Source organism: Mandrillus leucophaeus, unplaced genomic scaffold, assembly GCF_000951045.1.
Source record: "Mandrillus leucophaeus isolate KB7577 unplaced genomic scaffold, Mleu.le_1.0 Scaffold427, whole genome shotgun sequence".
NCBI classification, from domain to species: domain Eukaryota; kingdom Metazoa; phylum Chordata; class Mammalia; order Primates; family Cercopithecidae; genus Mandrillus; species Mandrillus leucophaeus.
The window spans coordinates 2059126-2078371 of record NW_012104554.1 but is presented as its reverse complement, the minus strand read 5'-3'; the positions used below and the strand labels follow the sequence as shown (position 1 = coordinate 2078371).

Genomic DNA, 19246 nt, shown 5'->3' with positions numbered 1-19246 from the left:
CATATTCTTTATACAGTGAAGAAAGAGGTTCAAGAGGACAAGTAGAAACATGTAAGGCCTCTTGGAGCCTGGGCTCTGAATCTGATCTAATTTTATTGACCAAAGCAAGTCACTCAGTTGAACTCAGGGTCAGGGAATTACATGTTACCAACAGTGGGAGAGCATTGAAATGTTACATGGCAATGTGTAGGGATGTCAGGATTAGGGAAGAGTGGGGATGTTAGTGTAAATCTTCCATACATGTGAAACAGAATAAAGCTCTAAGATGAGATCTAGTTCAGTTGTGTCAAAGAAAGTGAAAAAGGGTAGTCTTAGGAAAAAAAAGTGATGTTTAGAGTCGAATTATTTTAATAAGATGTTGATAAATTTTATTCCTTGTCCTGAGAGCAGTGTGAAACCGTTTAATGAATTGATACGATCAGATGGATGTCAGATATACCTGGGATTTAGATGCAAGTAGACTTGAGTCAAATAATTCGAATATTCAGGTATGAGAAGTTGGTAAGTTAGGCTATGATGGAAGCAGTGGGGTTAAAAAGAAGTATCTCAATGCAAGAGATATTTAGGAGATATAATCCCCCAGACTTTGTGCATGGTAGCCTATCAGGGTGAAGGAAAGGAATCTTCAAGAATAACCTCCAAGCTTCTGGCTTATATAACTGGGTAACTAAGGTGTCCATTCACTGACCTAGATAAACTTGGGTAAAGAAATGAAATATGAGTGGTTGGAGTGTAGGTTTTGTGTTCAGGTTTGGACATGTGGAGTTTGAGGACCTAGGAAGCATCTAATTGGAGGTTTTCAGTAAATAATTGGTTAGAGACGACATCAGGGGTGGATGTGCTATATGTGTGTTTGTGAGTCCTAAATCAAGGAATGCTTTCTAGAGCAGGTAAAGTCTGGGTCCAGCTCTGATTATTAGATGGAGCCAGCAGACTTAAAGGCAAATCAATGGGATGCATCAAGCCATTTGGGAAAAAAAAATAACGTGAAGGTAATTTCCATTGCCATATGGAATCTTTATGAGAAAATAACAAAAATAGTCTTGGTAAATTTTAAAACAATAGCTAGGACAGGCTGGGCACGATGGCTCATGCCTATAATCCCAGCACTGAGGGAGGGCCAGGCAGGTGCATCACTTGAGGTCAAGAGTTTGAGATCCGCCTGGCCGACATAGTGAAACCTCATGTCTACTGAAAATATGTTTTTTAAAAAATAAGCTGGACGTGGTGGCGGGCACCTGGAACTCCCTTCTTAGCCAATTGACTTAAAGGTAGGAGGAGCCCAAAGTGTCCAGGTAACAATTTTAACTGCCAGTTTAATGGAATCATTGTTGTATCTCCCGGTGGCAGTGTTGCTCCCTCTGGAACTAAGACCTTGGGCCAACAGAACCTAATGTTGCAGGAACGGGAGGCAAAAATTTGGCTAGTGGATCACTAGGGGTGATGGTGAGTGGTGTCACTTCCACTTCCACCCCTTGATGCCTGAACCTGTGAATCCTGGCTATGGGGGAAACAGTGCCATATATTGGATGCTGATTCAGAGCATACATGGCCTTCCAGAGAACTTTGCCCCAGCCCTGCAAAGTACTGTCACCTAGTTGGCATTGCAATTGTGACTTCAAAAGGCCATTCCACCATTCTGTCAATCCAGCTGCTTCAGGATAATGGGGAACATGATAAGACCAGTGAATTCCATGCACATGAGCCCCACTGCTGCACTGCTTTGGCCATAAAGTGAGTACCTTGGTCAGAGGCAATGCCGTGTGGAATACCATGATGGTGGATAAGGCATTCCGTGAGCCCACGGATGGTAGTTTTACCAGAAGCATTGCATGCAGGATAGGCAAACCCATATCTGGAGTAAGTATCTATTCCAGTGAGGACAAACCTCTGCCCTTTTCATGATAGAAGAAGTCCAATATAATCAATTTGCCACCAGGTAGCTGGCTGATCACCCCAAGGAATGGTGCCATATCAAGGGCTCAGTGTTGATCTATGCTGTTGGCCAACTGGGCACTCAGCCATGGCCATAGCCAGGTCAGCCTTGGTGAGTGGAAGTCCACGTTGCTGAGCCCATGTGTAACCTCCATCCCTGCCACCATGGCCACTTTGTTCATGGGCCCATTGGGCAATGGCAGGGGTGACTGAGGAAAGAGGCTGAGTGGTAGCCACAGAATGGGTCATCCTATCCACTTGACTATTAAAATCTTCCTCTGCTGAGGTCACCCATTGGTGAGCACCCACATGGGATACAAATGTCTTCACAGTTTTTGGCCACTCAGAGAGGTCTATCCACATACCTCTTCCCCAGATTTCTTTGTCACCAATTTTCCAATCATGCTTCCTCCAAACCCCTGACCATCCAGCCAAACCATTGGCTACAGCCCATTAATCAGTATATAGTTACACGTCTGGCCATTTCTCCTTCCATGCAAAGTATGCAACCAGGTGTACTGCTTGAAGTTCTACCCACTGGAAAGATTTCCCTTTACCACTGCCCTTCAGGGATGTCCTAGAAAAGGCTTGTAGTGCTGCAGCTGTGCACTTGCGGGTGGTGCCCTCATATCGTGCAGAACCATCTGTGAACCAGGCCCTAGTCTTCTCTTCCTCTGTCAATTGGTCATAGGGAACTCCCCATGAGGCCATCAGTGCTGGCTTGGGGAGAGAAGGCAGGGTGACAGGAGTGGAGACCATGGGCATTTGAGCCACTTCCTCATGTAACTTACCTGTGCCTTCAGGACTTGCTTGAGCCTGATCATGTATATACCACTTCCATTTATTTGATGATGGAATGCTGCTGTGCATGACCCACTTTATGGCTAGATGGGTCAGAAAGCACCCAGTTCATGATAGGCAGTTCAGGTCACATGGTGACTTGATGACCCATAGTCAAATGTTCAGTTTTCACCAAAGCCCAATAACAGGCCAAGAGGTGTCTCTCAAAAGGAGAGTAGTTATCTGCAGAAGACAGCAGGGTCTTGCACCAAAATTCTAGAGTTCTCTGCTGTGATTCACCTATGGGGGACTGCCAAAGGCTCCAAACAGCATCTCTGTCTGCCACTGACACCCCAAGCACCATTGGATCTGCTGGGTCATATGGCCCAAATGGCAGAGCAGCTTACACAGCAGACTGGACCTATTGCAGAGCCTTCTCCTGTTCTGGACCCCACTCAAAACTGGCCACCTTTCAGGTCACTCAATAAATGGGCCAGAGTAACACACCCAAATGAATGTGTTACCTCCAAAATCCAAATAGGCCCACTAGGCATTGTGCCTCTTGCTTGGTTGGAGGAGGGGTCAAATGTAGCAACTTATCTTTCACTTTAGAAGGACTATCTTGAAAGGCCCCACACCACTGGACCCCTAGAAATTCTGCTAAGGTGAAAGTTTTCTGAATTTTAGTCGTATTTATTTCCCATCCTCTGGCATGCAAATGTGTCACCAATAAGTCCGGTGTATTTGCTACTTCTTGCTCACTGGATCCAATCAGCGTAATGTCATCAGTATAATGGAGCAGTGTGAGATCTTGCGGAAGCGAAAAGCGATCAAGGTCTCTCTGAATAAGATTATGACACAAAGTCGGAGAGTTGATATACTCTGAGGCAGGACAGTAATGCTATATTGCTGGCCTTGCTAGCTGAAGGTAAATTGCTTCTGGTGGGCCTTATGGACAGGAATGCAGAAAAAGGCATTCGCCAAGTCAGTGGCTGCATACCAGTACCAGGAGATGTGTTCATTGGCTCAATTGGCTCAAGCAGTGAAACCACATCTGGTACAGCAGCTGCAATTGGAGTCAACACTTTGTTAAGCTTACAATAATTCACTGTCATTCTCCAAGATCCATTTGTCTTCTGCACAGGCCAAATGGGAGAGTTGAACAGGGATGTGGTGGGAATCACCACCCCTGTGTCTTTCGAGTCCTTGATGGTAGCATTAATCTCCACAATCCCTCCAGGGATGCAATATTATTTTTGATTTACTATTTCTCTAGGTAGAGGCAGCTCTAATGGCTTCCATTTTGCCTTTCCCTCCATAATAGCCCTCACCCTAGCAGTCAGGGAGCCAATATGGGGGTTCTGCCAGCTGCTAAATTTGTCTATGCCAATTATGTGCTCTGGCACTGGGGAAATGACCACAGAATGAGTCTGGGGATCCACTGGACCCACTGTAAGTTGGACCTGAGCTAAAACTCCATTAATTGCCTGACCTCCATAAGCCCCTACTTTAACCGGAGGACTATAATGATGTTTTGGGTTCCCTGGAATCAACCCCAGCTCAAAGCCAGTGTCTAGTAGTCCCCAAAATGTCTGATCATTCACCTTTCCCCATTACACAGTTACCTTGGTAAAAGGCCAGAGGTCTCCTTAGGGAAGGATGGGAGAAAGATTCACTGCATAGTGAGCTGAGATTGTGCCACTGCACTCCAGCCTGGACGGCAAAGCAAGAATCCCTATCAAAAAAAGATTCACTACATAAGTTGTCAGTAATGTAGTGGGGTCCTTCCTCAAGAAGACCTGGCCTCCCCTTCATTCAAGGGGTTCTGGGTTTGTAAACTGGCTCACGTCTCTGGAAATTGATTGAGACGTGAGCCATGATGTTTTATCACTTGAATCATGATAAAAACATGATTCTCTGTTTTTATAATTCAAGTTAGTCTTGTCCATTCAACCTAGAAGTTTTCTGCTTATAAAAATTAGGTAGGAATGTAGTAGGCTTCCTATCAATTTCAATTCCAGGAGCACTGTAATTAATTAGCCAATGCCAGAGCCCTACAGGAGTCAGTCTGTTCTGATTGCTGCTTTGCCTCTTCTGTCCATTATGGTAGCTATGCCCACCTTGCCTTTGATGGTTGAGTGCCGCCACTTGGCCTCTGCCACCTTGGGATCCAATTATTCCCACTGCATTTAAATTTTGTAGTTGAATGACTGTGGTTCCCACCGTTAGCTCTGACATACAGAGAAGGGCAATTACAGGGCTCTTCAAAGATGCAGGTCCTACTCTCACAAATCTATTTCACAAGGCATTGGTCAAGGGGATATCTTCTGACCTTCTCGGCTGGGATGAGTAGGTCTAAAGTGACTAATCTACTCCACCATCCCAATCTCTCTAAGCTTTTGGATCCCTTCCTCTGCATTAAACTAAGGGAGATCAGGCATTTCCAGCTCACTCACAGTGGGCCATCTGTTAATCCATAGTTTAGCTAACCAAGAAATAAACTTTTAGACCCATGTTTAACTCACCAAGCTGAAACATTAAATGCAGAGTCCCTATTTAGTGGGCCCAAATCAATAAATTCAGCCTGATTCAACTCTGTGTTCCTTCCACCATTATCCCACACCCTTAATATCCGTTCCCATGCCCGTTCTCCAGATTTCTGTTTATATAAATTAGAAAACTCAAGTAGTTATTTTCAAGTGTAGGATCCCTCCTCATGAGTCACACTCTCAACCTCACCTCTAGGGCCTGCCGGCAGGTCTAGAGGCAAAAAAGGTTGTTGCGGGAGGCTCCTGGGGAGAATCAACGTTATCTTGCCTGCCAACTGCCTCAAGGAAGGCCATCGCTATTGCCTCAGGCAGTGCAGGGTTTATCTCCCCAGACAAAGGTAGAAAGACTGATGGCAGCATGGGTCAGGGTGGGGATGTTGCCACTACTGGGGATGGGGAAGCTGGGCAAAAAAGTTTCGTCAGAGTTTACAAACTCTGTCCCCAGCTTCATTGGGGTCCTCCCACACATCCCCATTCCAAGTTACAGGGTCCCATTCTTTTCCAGTCAATGCCCTCAATTTAACAGTGGACACCTAGCGAGACTGTGCATGCACCTTTCATTGCAAGTCAGCCACTCGCATAATAAGAGCTTTGTCTATTTTTCCACAATTTCAGCTCTTTCTCTACAGGAGATAAGACTCTCACTCAGGGCAATCTTAGCACATTTGAGGCTTAGTATCTGCTTCTGAAGCCAGGAGTTAGAATCCCCGAGTTTACCATTTTCTCTCAACACTTTGTCCACTGAACTTAGGAGCAACCAACCAGCTTCATTATGTTCCTCAGTTCTCCACATATGGTCAAAGGTATTATGTATAGAGTCACTAAATTTGCCTCTCACAAGCAGTGAATCAGGAGTGTCAAATGCATTTATGTTGCACAACTCTCTAAACGGTTCACGCCAAGGATTATCAGTGTTCTCCATGCTATTAGAAGTAGAGTCCTCAGCATTTTTGGATCTAATCATATGAAGCAGCCAACTCCAGAAGCCCCAAAACCAACAAAAGAACTCCATCCTTAATACTCTGTTTCTCTAGAACCACTCCTTGTACCAAAATCCATATTAGTCAGAGTTCCCTAGAGGAACAGAACTAATGGGATGGATGGATAGATAGATAGATAGATAGATAGATAGATAGATAGATAGATAGATAGATAGATAGATAGATAGACAGACAGACAGACAGACAGAGAGTAGATACAGAGTTTCTTAAGTAGTAACTCACATGATCATGAGGTCCCACAATAGGCTGTCTGCCGACTGAGGAGCAAGGAGAGCCAGTCAGAGTTCCAAAGCTGAAGAACTTGGAGTCCGATGTTCGAGGGCAGGAAGCATCCAGTACGGGAGAAAGACAGAGGCTGGGAGGCTAGGCCAATCTCAAATCTTCACATTTTTCTGCCTGCTTTATATTTGCTGGCAGCTGATTAGATGGTGCCCGCCCAGATTAAGGGTGGGTCTGCCTTCCCCCACCCACTGACTCAAATGTTAATCTCCTTTGGCAACACCCTCGCAGACACACCCAAGATCAATACTTTGCATCCTTCAATCCAATCAAGTTGACACTCAGTATTAACCATCACAAGAGTCTTACATTACTACTAACAAACAAGAACTAAAAAAAAAAATAAACAAACCCAGACAGATCCCCAATCTTTCTCTCTTCACTCCCTCTTCTCTTCTTCCACGTGTCTCTGCAGTCTTTTCTGCAGCAGCCATTTGTTCAAAGAGCCCACTTCCTTGAACAGTTGCTTGCCAGGCTGCGTGGTCATATAATGTTAGGTGAAGAGTGAAGAGCTCTGCATGAGGCCCCACTGTCTATCTAAGAGCGAGGGTTCTTACCTAAAAAATAATAATAATAATAAGAAGAAGAAGAAGAAGAAGAAGAATAGGCCTATCAAATGGTCTAAACTAGGATTTAGCAAACGATGGCCCATGGCTAAAATTCAGCCCATAACCTGTTTCTGTTAATAAAGCTTTATTGGAACACACCAATGCCCACTCATTTGTACATTGCCTGGGACTGTTTTAGCACTGTAATGGCAGAGTTGCAACAGAGACTGCATGGCCCACAAAGCCTAAAATGGTTACTATCTGGCCCTTTATAGAAAATGTGTGCTGACCCCTGGCCTATACAATTAAGAAATGCTTGCCTCTGGCTTCCAATCACAGCAAAATTTTTTGTCTTGCAGAATAGATATAAAACCTTTTTCAAAAATACTGATTCTTCTACAATAGTGGTTTTGGGTTTTTTGTTTTGTTTTGTTTTTGAAACAGAGTCTTGCTCTGTCACTCATGCTGGAGTGTAGTGACACAATCTCAGCTCACTGCAATCTCTGCCTCCTGGGTTCAATTGTCTTGTCTTATTCTCTTGTCTTAGCCTCCCAAGTAGATGGGATTACAGGTGTGCACCACCACACCTGGCTAATTTTTGTGTTTTTAGTAGAGACAGGATTTCGTCATGTTGGCCAGGTTGGCCTTGAACTCCTCACCTAAAGTTGTCTGCCCTCCTCGGCCTCCCAAAGTGCTGGGATTATAGGTATTATAGTGTTTTAATATGTAACCTGACAATGTGTAAGTGGTAAGTGCCCAATATACTCATAGTTGTGAAATTGGCTAACTGGTAAATCCTTGCTCTCAGGTTTTGCTTTGTGAACTCGTTCTTCCTGCCATTCCCTCTCTCACTCTGTAATAGTTAAGTGAACTCATGCTTACTTCAAACCTTCCTCTCTTATCATTAGAATATGGCCCCTGGAAATATCACTAGAATAAATCTTCACAATTCATTCTTGTGCCAGTGGGAGGGAATTTAGGCTTAAGGGACATATACTCTCATCTTTCCAAGTGCAGCCAGTACATTTCTCCCTTTTGGGTTTCCCCGCATCTTATAAATGTCTCCATCATAATTTCTAAAACACTATATTGTGTTTCTTTTACATTCATCTGCCCCCGAGAATCAAAACCTTCCTGAGAGCAGAGACTGCTTCTTATTTATCTCTGAACCTCTAGCATCCGGTACCCAGAAAGAGTCTACTTCCAAAAAGATAAATGGAAGAAGGAAGTCAGGCAGGTTGGCAGGCTTCTTGAATTACAGTGCCACTTATCTATGCCCATTGCATTTGCATTTTCACAAAAGACAGCTTGAAGCCAAGCGGTGAAACTGTGCTGGTGGAAATTTTAAACATCAGAAGCAAGTGAGGGAGATGATTTTGTGGATAGGGAAACATTCCTAGCATCCCTTACATTTTGTATTGATAGGAAGCTGTCCATCTTACCTAATTTTCAGGTCAGCCCTGAAAGTGAGAAGAGAAACGTACATGTGACATTTCTATAAGAGTATAGACTAGCCTTCCGATGCTCACATAGAAAGTAGGAGAAAAGTTAAATATATCCGTATTAGCACTGGGGCAACATTAGCATGAAAGCCAAATGGTGAGATATTTGAAAGTCTGTCTTGAGGAAAAAACAAGCAAACAAAAGTAGTAAATGCCAGTAAAACTTCCCCCAAAGTCAAATCCATCTGGGGTTACCATTAGGGGGCAGCAGGACCTGGAGTTAAAGTCTACTGGAGTCAAACTCCCTGATTTTAAATCCTATCTCCCCTTCTCTGTGGCAACAAGATCTTGCACAATTTCCTTAACCACTCGAAGCTTTGAAGGTTTTATCCATGAAGTGGAGATACAAATACAGTCACGCCCTGCATTAATACAATGGGCCTCATGTACAACAGTGGTCCTGTAAGATTATAATAACGTAGTTTTGCTCTACCTAGTCTACGTTTAGAGACACAAATACTTCCCATTGTGTTACTGCTGCCTACATTATTCAGTACCATAACATGATGTACAGGTTTGTAGCCTGGGAACCACTGGTGATACCTTACAGCCTAGGTGTGCAGTAGGCTACACACCATCGAGGTTTGTGTAAGTTCACTCTGCGATGTTCACACAATGACAAAATTGCCTGAGGATGCATTTCTCAGAACATATCCCCATCATTAAGCAATGCACACCTGTAGTGTTCCTCTCACAGGTCTTTCTTTTTAACTGGTTAAATAATACAACTCAAAGAGTAGCTATGGTTATTTTTAGAGAAACCATTCATTCAGCACCTCCCACATGTAAGTCATTGACTTATTCTCTCTGAAATTTTCTAACCCCAGAGCTAAATATTCTAACATCAGGCACATCAAATGTAATGTATCTGACCTTTAGGTTCAATACAATATAATATTATACCCCACATGCTTTTATTTAAAACCGTTTATGTCCCTAGCACTGTCTGTTAACTGTAGAACATACTAGAGGAGAAGACTCTGTCGTCTTCTTTGGGGCTTTAAGGCTTGTTGGACAGGATTCAGAGACTAATAGGCAGTGTACTGCTCATTACTCAAAAGAGAAGACTGCAGCCTTGGGGAGGTTTCCTGACATGGGCGTGGTGCAAGGGGAACCACGTGCCATTCTTCCACCAGCATCAGCTCATCTATTAGTTTGGCGCAAAAGTAATTACGGGTTTTGCCATTACTTTTAATTGCGGCAAAAACTACAATTACATTTGCACCAACCTAATAGAATGTAAGTTCCAGGAAAGTGAGATTTTCATCTGTTTTGCTTATTGCCTTATCCCTGGTACCTAGAACACTGCCTGGCACTTAGTAGGTGTCCAATAAGTGTTTAAGGAAAGAAAAAGAAAAGAAGAAGGAAATTGATTGTTAGTTGGGTTTGGACATGCCTTTTAGGGAAAATTATATGGTCCCCTTTTGTTTTGTGTTTTCTCCTCCGACTATTTATTTGACTCCCTCCATCTCCTTTCGACCTCCTTGATCTTCCTGGTTGTTTTGTGCTTGTCTCTGAGTGTACTTTGGGTTTGTGGGGATTTGTACAAGTGTTGCTTAATCCCACAAGGGAGTATGTTGACTGTTTTCCAAAAAAAAAGTAACCTAGAAAGGTGTTGAGATTTCTGCGCAGTTACCAGCAGTTACCATGTTGCTCTGAACACGTGTGCTCAAAAAAATGTCACTGATTTGACCCCACAGTCACAGTACATGGCATTTCTCACACACTGATGAGACTCTTAAGAGGCATCTCTGTTCTGTGTTCAAACTGATGTATAGGGTACAAGTCTTCCATTTGTTCACTCCACATTTATGAGAAATAACCATCACGGTACCAGATTCTAGGCAGTAAACTAGAAGTTCCTCATCCTATCTGCTTCTGATTTGCATTTCCAACAAATGGAATACTTTGATAGAAAGTTGAATTGGAAACCATAGTCAAACATACAAAAGTGCATTCCCAACCATTTTTGAGACTCATAATGGAAAAATATATCCCAGATTTAACCAAGAGAGCTGTAGTTCAATAATTGGCAGTAGAGTTGTCATTTCTCTTTTGATTATTTTTAAAAGAGATTTTTATAAAAAGTTTTTTACTGTTGCTTAATTTGTTCTTCCTGTGTAATCAACCCATAGTTATAAGCAAGCATTCCAAATTGCGCTATATTTCTTTCATAGGGTAGAACATGATTCTTAAAATGGAATACCTACTTTTTCTAGTCACACAATTGCTGAAAAGCTGCCTGCTGAAAAAGACTACATGTACCGTGAACTCTTACTACCAGACAAGGACTACAGTTTCTGATGAATAGGGCCTGAGAAGGCTGCCTGATTGAAAAACAGCAATCACTGGGCAACATTCGTAGCAAAGGAAAAGATAAGACTATGCTTTATCCAAGTTGCAGTGCCTTCAATAAGATTTTTATTCTTTTAAGACACACATATCACTAAAGGGCAGTTGTACTTACCATATTCTCTAGCCTTTGTTATTATTTTTTTTTTAAATTTGCACCTGACAATTAAAGGCTAGTAGTCCTTGGTTTAAGTCTGTTGCACAGAAGGAATCTTTTAAAAATGTAAATGATCTATTAGTCATATTTCTAAAAGGGGAACTTTGAATTAATCATCTTCAAACATTTCTGCCAAGATAATCACACAATTACTGTCCGCACCCACCGGCCACAGAAGGAGAGAAGGAGAATGATGCTCCTGGATCTCACACTAGAGCATTCAAGATGCAGGCAGCCTCACGCAGCACACTTGCTTTCCACATAAGGAACTGGCGGCCAGGGGAAGCGACAGGCCAAGGTCACAGTTGGGAATCCGGGTCCTAAGTTGGGTGCCCTTGCCACTCAATGGGACTGTCCCTGTGGCTGCTATGATAAATTACCATAAATCAGGTGACTTAAAACAACAGAAATTTATCCTCTTTCTATTCTGGAAACCAGAAGGCTGAGATCACAGTCTGGGCAGAGCCATACTTCCCCTGAAGGCTCAAAGGGAGGACTTTTCGCTTGCTTTTTCATGCAGGTGTTCCTTGGCTTGTGGCTACCTCACTTTAATCTCTGCCTCTGTCCATCTTCACATACCCTTCTCTCTTTGCTGTGTCTCTTCTCTTAGTGTCTTTTTTTTTTTTTTTTTTTTTTTTGAGACGGAGTCTCACCCTGTTGCCCAGGCTGGAGTGCAGTGGTGTAATCTCAGCTCACTGCAACCTCCACCTGTCAGGTTCAAGCGATTCTCCTCCCCCAGTCTCCCAAGTAGCTGGGACTACAGGCATGAACCGCCATGCCCAGCTAATTTTTTGTATTTTTAGTAGAGACAGGATCTCACCATCTTGGCCACTGGTCTCGAACTCCTGACTTCAGGTGATCTGCCCGCCTCGGCCTCCCAAAGTGCTGGGATTACAGGCATGAGCCACTGAGCCTGGCCTCTTAACTGTCTTTTATAAGGACGTTTATCATTGGATTTAGGGCCCATTCAGACAATCCAGAATAATCTCATCTCTAGATCCTTAATTTAATCATATCTGCTAAGACCCTTTTTACAAATAAGGCCATATGCACATATTCCAGAGGTTAGGATGCGGACATACCATTTTTGGGGGGTCACCATTCAAACCATTATACCTCTTTCTTTTTCCTAAAGTAGTAAGCATCATCACACCATTTTTAAAATTTTGTTGTGCTTTAAAATAGTTGGTAGTCTCTTTTTCTCTTCTTCCCATTTACAAGTCTTTTTGGAGTCAGACCTGCATAATTGAATTTCTAATTCGGGCTCTGTCATTCACTACAACAGTGCGACCTTAGGTAAGTTCCTTATGCATCCCTCTAAGCTTCGGTTTCCTCTGGTCTAAAATGAGAACAGTAATTTCCACTACATAGGGTGCTTGTGAGAATCAATATGATAATGCATGTAAAGCACTTAACAAAGTGTCTAAGAAGAATCAGTTCTTAGTAAATGCCAGCTGATTTTAAATTAGAATAACATTCACCAAGATCAGTCTATTGCTTACAAAATGTAGACATTTGAGGTCTTCTGGGGGACCCATTTCCAGCAGCCAGAGACATTTCTGGCACCAGCACGTGAGAGCCACCTCATTGTTGAGTGCTGGCGCATGGGCGCACGGCCTGCTCAGCAGTGGGGTGGGGGGAATTCCCGGGATGCTCTGAATTGTTGCGTTCTCAGCCTACGCCATAGACCTTCAGATCTTCAGCAGAGCATAGAATAAGGAGACGTTCTGGTACCAGAAGGGAGACAAGATTATTCCAGCAGCCATGGGACTAGTCCCTTCGGATCTGACCAGCTTGGGGCAACGCAACTCAGGGTTAGTGAAAGAGTGACTGTATTGGGGTTTCTACATGGTGGGTGGGGGTGGGGAAAGCCAGTGGAGGAGTGTCCTGCCCTAGAGAGCTGCAAAGTCTGGGTCAGACACCCAGTTATACCTCGGGGTTCCAAAGCTTGTCCTGAAGCAAAGAATAACCAAGCATAAAACAACAACAACAAAAAGCATTTATCAAGGATATTTGTTTAGTTGTGTTTTTCTAAATAATTAAAGGGTGGCATGGAGTTATACTGTACTTAAACGGTGACAATGGGTTGCCAGCCACACCCCAAATAGTTTGCATTTATTATTAGTTTATTCACCAGCTTAGTCCTCCTGGGAGGAAATCCAGTCTCTAAAAATATCCTCCCCTGTCCTCTTCACACCGGGCACCCCTACCCCACACAGACACCACTTTGTTTTGGGGAGGGGGATGAGAATTCTGAATTCACTACAATGATTGCTTCCAGTGGATGATCAATCCAGAATTGGAGACATTAATCCTGCATGAATGCCACGTTTATTCAAAAACAACCCTAATATTTAAAACAGCCAAAAAGAAGATACCAGTTTGGATCACACTCCACCCACCATGAGACCTAAATTCAAAGTCACGCTGAACTCAATACAGCTATATGAGTTAATTTCATTCATCCCACGATCTGAGCAACCCCAGCTGGCACAGACCCGGGTCTTTTCTAGAGTGCCCAGAAATCCAGTCCACTGCCAGGCATGGACTCGACATCGAGGCACATTTTCTGCACCAATCCATGTCTCTTCATGTTACTGGTGCAGATGCTCTGATTGCTTTCCTAGGTCTCTGAATGGCTACAGTGGTGCTTCTTGATATTTTTATTAACTCATGCTGTCTTTTGATGAACAAAATATATTTCATGCCACAGAAATTTTGTTATGCCCTTCCAGGGGCATATTCACCTTTCCAGAATTAGCATTCGTGGGTTTTGAACACCAAGGCAAAAAGTCAAGGTCATGGATCAAGCCATTCATAAGCCGGTTGTCTTCTCCCTGCTCCCTATGTGCAAATTCAACTCCAAATTTGACCTTTGTGCCCCCAATGGATGCATGATGTCAGAAGGTATCCCGGACAAGAGCAAAATGGATAGGGGTAACGCAACCAACCACTTTTAATTGGGGGAGGGTGAGCACTCAAACTGTATTCTGCTTTTGTATATGCATACAATTATTCATTTATGTTCCAGAATGGAAAAGCAAATGCCTTTGAGGACTGTCAGTATTTTGATCTATAGGTTGACATGTCTATTTATTCAACAAGTTTATCTGAATACTTGTTCTATGTCAGATTACATGCTAACTGATTAGATTCTGTGATTTATAAGATCCAGTATGAATCTTCAATGTGTTTATTATAAAGAGACAAGGTAGGAGTAGAAAAGGGAGGGGAAGAGAGAGAATTGTCCCTCCCTGAGTGGGTCAGAAAAGATTTATGGAGGAGGAATGTCTAAGCTAGAATTTAAAGATGAATACAAGTTTTTCAGGCAGACAAAGTACAGCTAGGCAGGCAGATGGGAACTACCTGAGCCAAGGCATGGAGGCGTGAAGTGCACAGCGTGTTTAAAGAACAGTACACAGCTAGCTATTCTTGGAGTACACATTCTGCAGGAGTTTGTGTAGGGAAATGGCAATGATCAATCACTCTGAGTATATGTGGGTTGGGTTATTGTTCCATTTACTTAACAAGTGTTTATTAAGCCCTTACTAAACAGAGGAATTCAGACCAGGAGCTGGACCTTAGGGTGATAAGGGAAATAAGACATGAATCTACAAAGCATAAGACACTTTTCTTGAGAGAATATTCATTCATGTTCATCAGCAACAATGGATTAAGTTCTAAATTAGCACCTACCAACACAACCGATTATAAGACATGTTTTTTTTACTTAAGGAGTGTCAGTCTAATGGAAAAGACACATAAATAAAACATGATATTGTAATATATTCAATAATCAGTCTAATAGCATTTACTGGCTGCTTACCAAGTTCTGGACACTGATCTAAGTGCTTTATATTAATTTCGCCCATCCTCACACAATATTATTATTGTCTGCATTTCCCAAATGGCAAAGTAAGGACCAGAGAGGTTACTTAAGTCGTTCAACCAAGGGTCACACTACTGAGATTAAAATCCATGAAATTTGACCCCACATTCTTAACCACCACTCCAGAGAACTATAGAAGCATGGAACAGAAACATATAAGCCATCTAAGAAGGGGTCAGGGAAGACAAATCCTTCTACCCCAATAGTAGTTACATGCTTTCTGAGGTCTCCGGGAAATAGAAAAGCAGTTTATAGAATCTTGGGAAACTACCAAATGTAATGATACTAGAGTGTATAACATCTAGAGTTCAAGCTCAAAAGAGTCCATTTTTTCCCAAGAGTTCCCCTAGATTACATTTCTCATTCAAATGATTGTAATTTTTCAATCCCTGCCCTCTTTAAATGCTAAAATCCCATTATGTGCCTTTTAGATTTTTATCAAGAGAACTATACAGTTGATGGGGAAGCTTCTGACATTTCTCTTCAGGTGTCTTCTTTTTCTGAGCTCTCAGCATTTTGTGTTATATAATACCTTCTGAAGACTGTTATAAAACTTCCTGGCTGGATTTGTACACTGCTAATTGATTATGTGTCAATCCCAATGTCTTGTATGCAATATGATGAAGGTAGAATTATGTTTCTCATTCAAATTATTTTAACTTTCTCAACTCCCACCTAATTCAGTTCCCTCCATCCTTATAATTATCACGGACATTGAGTTGGCAAACAAAAAAGGAAAGTTGTAAGAAGTCGTAGTCCTAATGATCTTCTTATAAAACCAAATCATAAAGTAGAGAAAAAGTCAAACAGGAGTATAGAATGCTGAAAGATGACCTCATCCTTGCAGGACGAATCCAGTATGAGAGATCTGTGTCAGTAAGGATAGCATTTGCCTGGATGTCACAGAACCCAACTAGAATGACCTAGGTAAGGAAAGGGTGGATTTTTGGTAACATAACCACATCCCAGGCACCTGTTTTTCTATTCTGCTATTGTCTTTGCAAGAGTTACGGTATACGTTCAGGTTTCAAGACCTATTCCGGACAGCAAGAAGGCAAAGGACAGGGGGTAAACAGAAGAAGCTAGCTGAGTCTGTCCCCTTTGAAAAACTTTTTCTAGTATTCACATGCTTGAGCCTCCATTTAAATCTCATTGGCCAGGTTTGGGTCACATGGCCTTCACTAGCTGCAAGAGAGTCAGAGCAGGTCAGCCTATGACCTCAGCACATACCATCCCAAACAAAGCAGGGTTTTAATAGCAAGAAAAGGAAAGAGCATGCACATTGGTTTGGCACATTATCTATTATTACAGTAACAGGGATGACCACATTCTCCTAAAGTTTCCTAATTAAAAAAAAGTAATAGAAGAGCAGAGAAAAGGCAGGTGGAACAGATTACAAAACCCCAGGGAATATAGACAATTGAATAAAGCTGAGCCCAGTGTTACTTAAGTACTTCCCCTTTGTGCTCCTTAACAGAGATAATCCATAGGCCTGAATCTCATAGTATGAGTAGGAGTTAGACAGACTTGGGGAAGGCAGGGAAGGAATAAAACATTCCCAGCCAAAGCACCAAGCTGGGAAACACCATTTTGTATGGGGAATTACAATGCATTCCCTATTTCCAGAGATCTAATAGCAAAGTGAGGAATATCAGGCAGGTAAATGGAGCCAGATCATGGAAAGCTTGTGTGTGTGCTTTAAAAATGTGTTTATCTGGTGTAAGATGAGAATTTCCTGAGGCGTCTTAAGCCAGGGAGGGATAGTTCAGACTTGGATTTTAGATAACTCACCTTTAGATAAGTCATCTAGTGACTGTGTATAGGATGGAATCAAGGAGATAAAAAGAAAGGTGGAGAAACAAGGTAAGAAGTGACCATGTTACAACAATCAGAAGATGTTGAGGCCCTGATCTGGTGGAGACACAGAGGAGTGCATAAATATAAATTATTTCCTTTGAGTATCATGGAAGACTTCATGGAGGAAGCAGCCTTTTATAACTGAAAATGAACTTCCTTTTGTGTCTACAATGTGTATCTGAACAGTCTGAGGCATCCTTACTTCATATATTTTGCAGAAAATTATGGAATATAAGTTGACCACTAATTATAAATTCCTAAACAACTTGTTCTACTATTCATAAGTAAAATGATTTGAAAAAGATTTTGCCAAAGGCTGAAAATGTGAAATAATACTGAAAACCTAAAGGTAGGAAAGGCCTATATCAAGTTACTTATAACCTCAAAATTAATTGTTCTCTAATTGTGGTGAGTATCCAGGGAGCTGGGTAAAAATACAGATACAGAGGCCCACTTCAGATCTACTAAATCAGAATCTCCACGGTGGGACTTGGGGATGGGTATTTATAATTAATTCCACAGGATATGCTAATATACACCGGTTTTCATCAACAGCATGAGGAACCTAACAGGGCATGATACACTCCAACATTAGACATTTTGACAAGAAAGAGGGCATGGGATCCAAGAATGCGCAATTAAGAGGCAAGAGACGAAAGTGCAGGCAGAAAGGCTGTCACTCATATAGAAGGTCAGAAGCACGGAACTTGGCTGCAGAGCCTGGTAGGACCTGAGCAGCAGCTAGGTAGGAAAATGGAAAGAGTGGAGGAAGGACTGGGATAGGAAGACTAACAGGAATCCAAGCACTGCCACTTTGGGGGTGGGAGAGCGCTAGATGGCAATAGACAAAATCATAACATCCAAAAGGGTGTGACAAACCTGGGCTCTCCACTTTCCAGGCAATTCACAGCTATGCTTTTGTTGGTAAGTCAAGACAAATTTCTTTCTATGTAAAGTAGCATATATATGCTATTTGTTGGTGAAAATATAAAGATTACCTTGGTCAATAAACAGAAGAAATTCCATCTCTGTCCCTTAGAATAGACCAAAGGAATATCTGAATAGTTCTGATGAGAAAACTGTGAGCCCCTATAATTCCATGTTATTAGGAAGGTCCCCAGCATGACAGACCCCTTACCAGCCTGACCAGTTTTGCTTCTTGGAGATCGCTGAGCAAATGCCTGGTGGCTTTGGCACTGTTCCCCACTGTGTCTGTGATATCACCCATTAATTTTGTGAACATCCTACAGACACATTTCATGAAATGGGCCAGGGGAAAGGAAAAGGGCAGGGGAAAGGAGCAGGTAGATAGTCCTGTGTGATGAACTTTTCTAACAATATTTATCATTTTTCTCTGAGAAAAATAAAAGTAGCTGACTTTAAACAACCAGCTTCAGATCATTAGGGATACCATGATCACCCCCATAGATCCTGCTGCTTTCTGAGGCAGTTTATATAATTCGCAAAGACATCTGTGTTTGAGGTCTTTTTCCTAATATCCTTCCGAGTCAGAACAAGCAGGGTGCATTTGTGTTGACATGTCTAGGTGAGCTCTTCTGCTTGGGATTAGTCAAAACCATAAATGGTAAGTAAGGCTCGAAGAGGTGGTGAGTAGATGTGTGGGGCGTTTGTGTCATCACAGCCCTCCCATGCCTCCCAGTCCTTCCTAACGGAGCGGCAGCAGGCAGCTCGCAGCCATTCTGCATGAACAGAGGTGGTCTGAACTACGAACCTGCCTAACTCAGCTCTAAGATCTCTCCTTGCATCTTTAAAAAAAAATATTTTAATTCAGGGAGTACAGGTGCATATTTGTTCCATGGGTATATTGCATCATGGAGATCAGGCTTCTAGTATACCCATAATCCAAATATTGAATTTTGTACCCAGTAGTTAATTTTGCAACACTTACTTCCCTCCCACCTCACCCCTCCCCACTTTTGGAGTCTATTGTTTCCATCTTTATGTCCATAGGTACCCATTGTATAGTGCCTACTTCTAAGTGACAGCATGTGATATTTGATTTTTTGTATCTGGATTAGTTCACATAGGATAATGGCCTCCAGCTCCATCCATTTTGCTGCAAAGGAAATAAATAATTTCATGTTTTGTTTTGTTTTGTTTCGTTTTTGGTTTTTTAGACGGAGTTTCACTCTTGTTGCCCAGGCTAGAGTACAATGGCGCGATCTTGGCTCACTGCAACCTCTGCCTCCCAGGTTCAAGCAATTCTCCTGCCTCAGCCTTCCAAGTAGATGGGATTACAGGCATGCACCACCACGCCCAGCTAATTTTGTATTTTTTTTAGTGGAGACGGGTTTTCACCATGTTGGTCAGGCTGGTCTTGAACTCCTGACCTCAGGTGATCTGCCCACCTCAGCCTCCCAAAGTGCTTGGATTACA

At 42.5% G+C, this 19246-nt stretch overlaps 1 protein-coding gene across 1 annotated transcript in view; it reads left to right on the top strand.

Annotated features, from left to right (window-relative positions):
* The first annotated feature begins 12861 nt into the window (after positions 1–12861).
* The window catches only part of PLEKHG7 (pleckstrin homology domain containing, family G (with RhoGef domain) member 7), a 49938-nt gene continuing 43553 nt past the window's right edge, over positions 12862–19246 (top strand). The window contains exon 1 of the mRNA XM_011993180.1: positions 12862–12917. Coding sequence (XP_011848570.1) covers positions 12868–12917 — 50 coding nt within the window. The 5' untranslated portion in view covers positions 12862–12867. The remainder of the gene's footprint in view (positions 12918–19246) is intronic.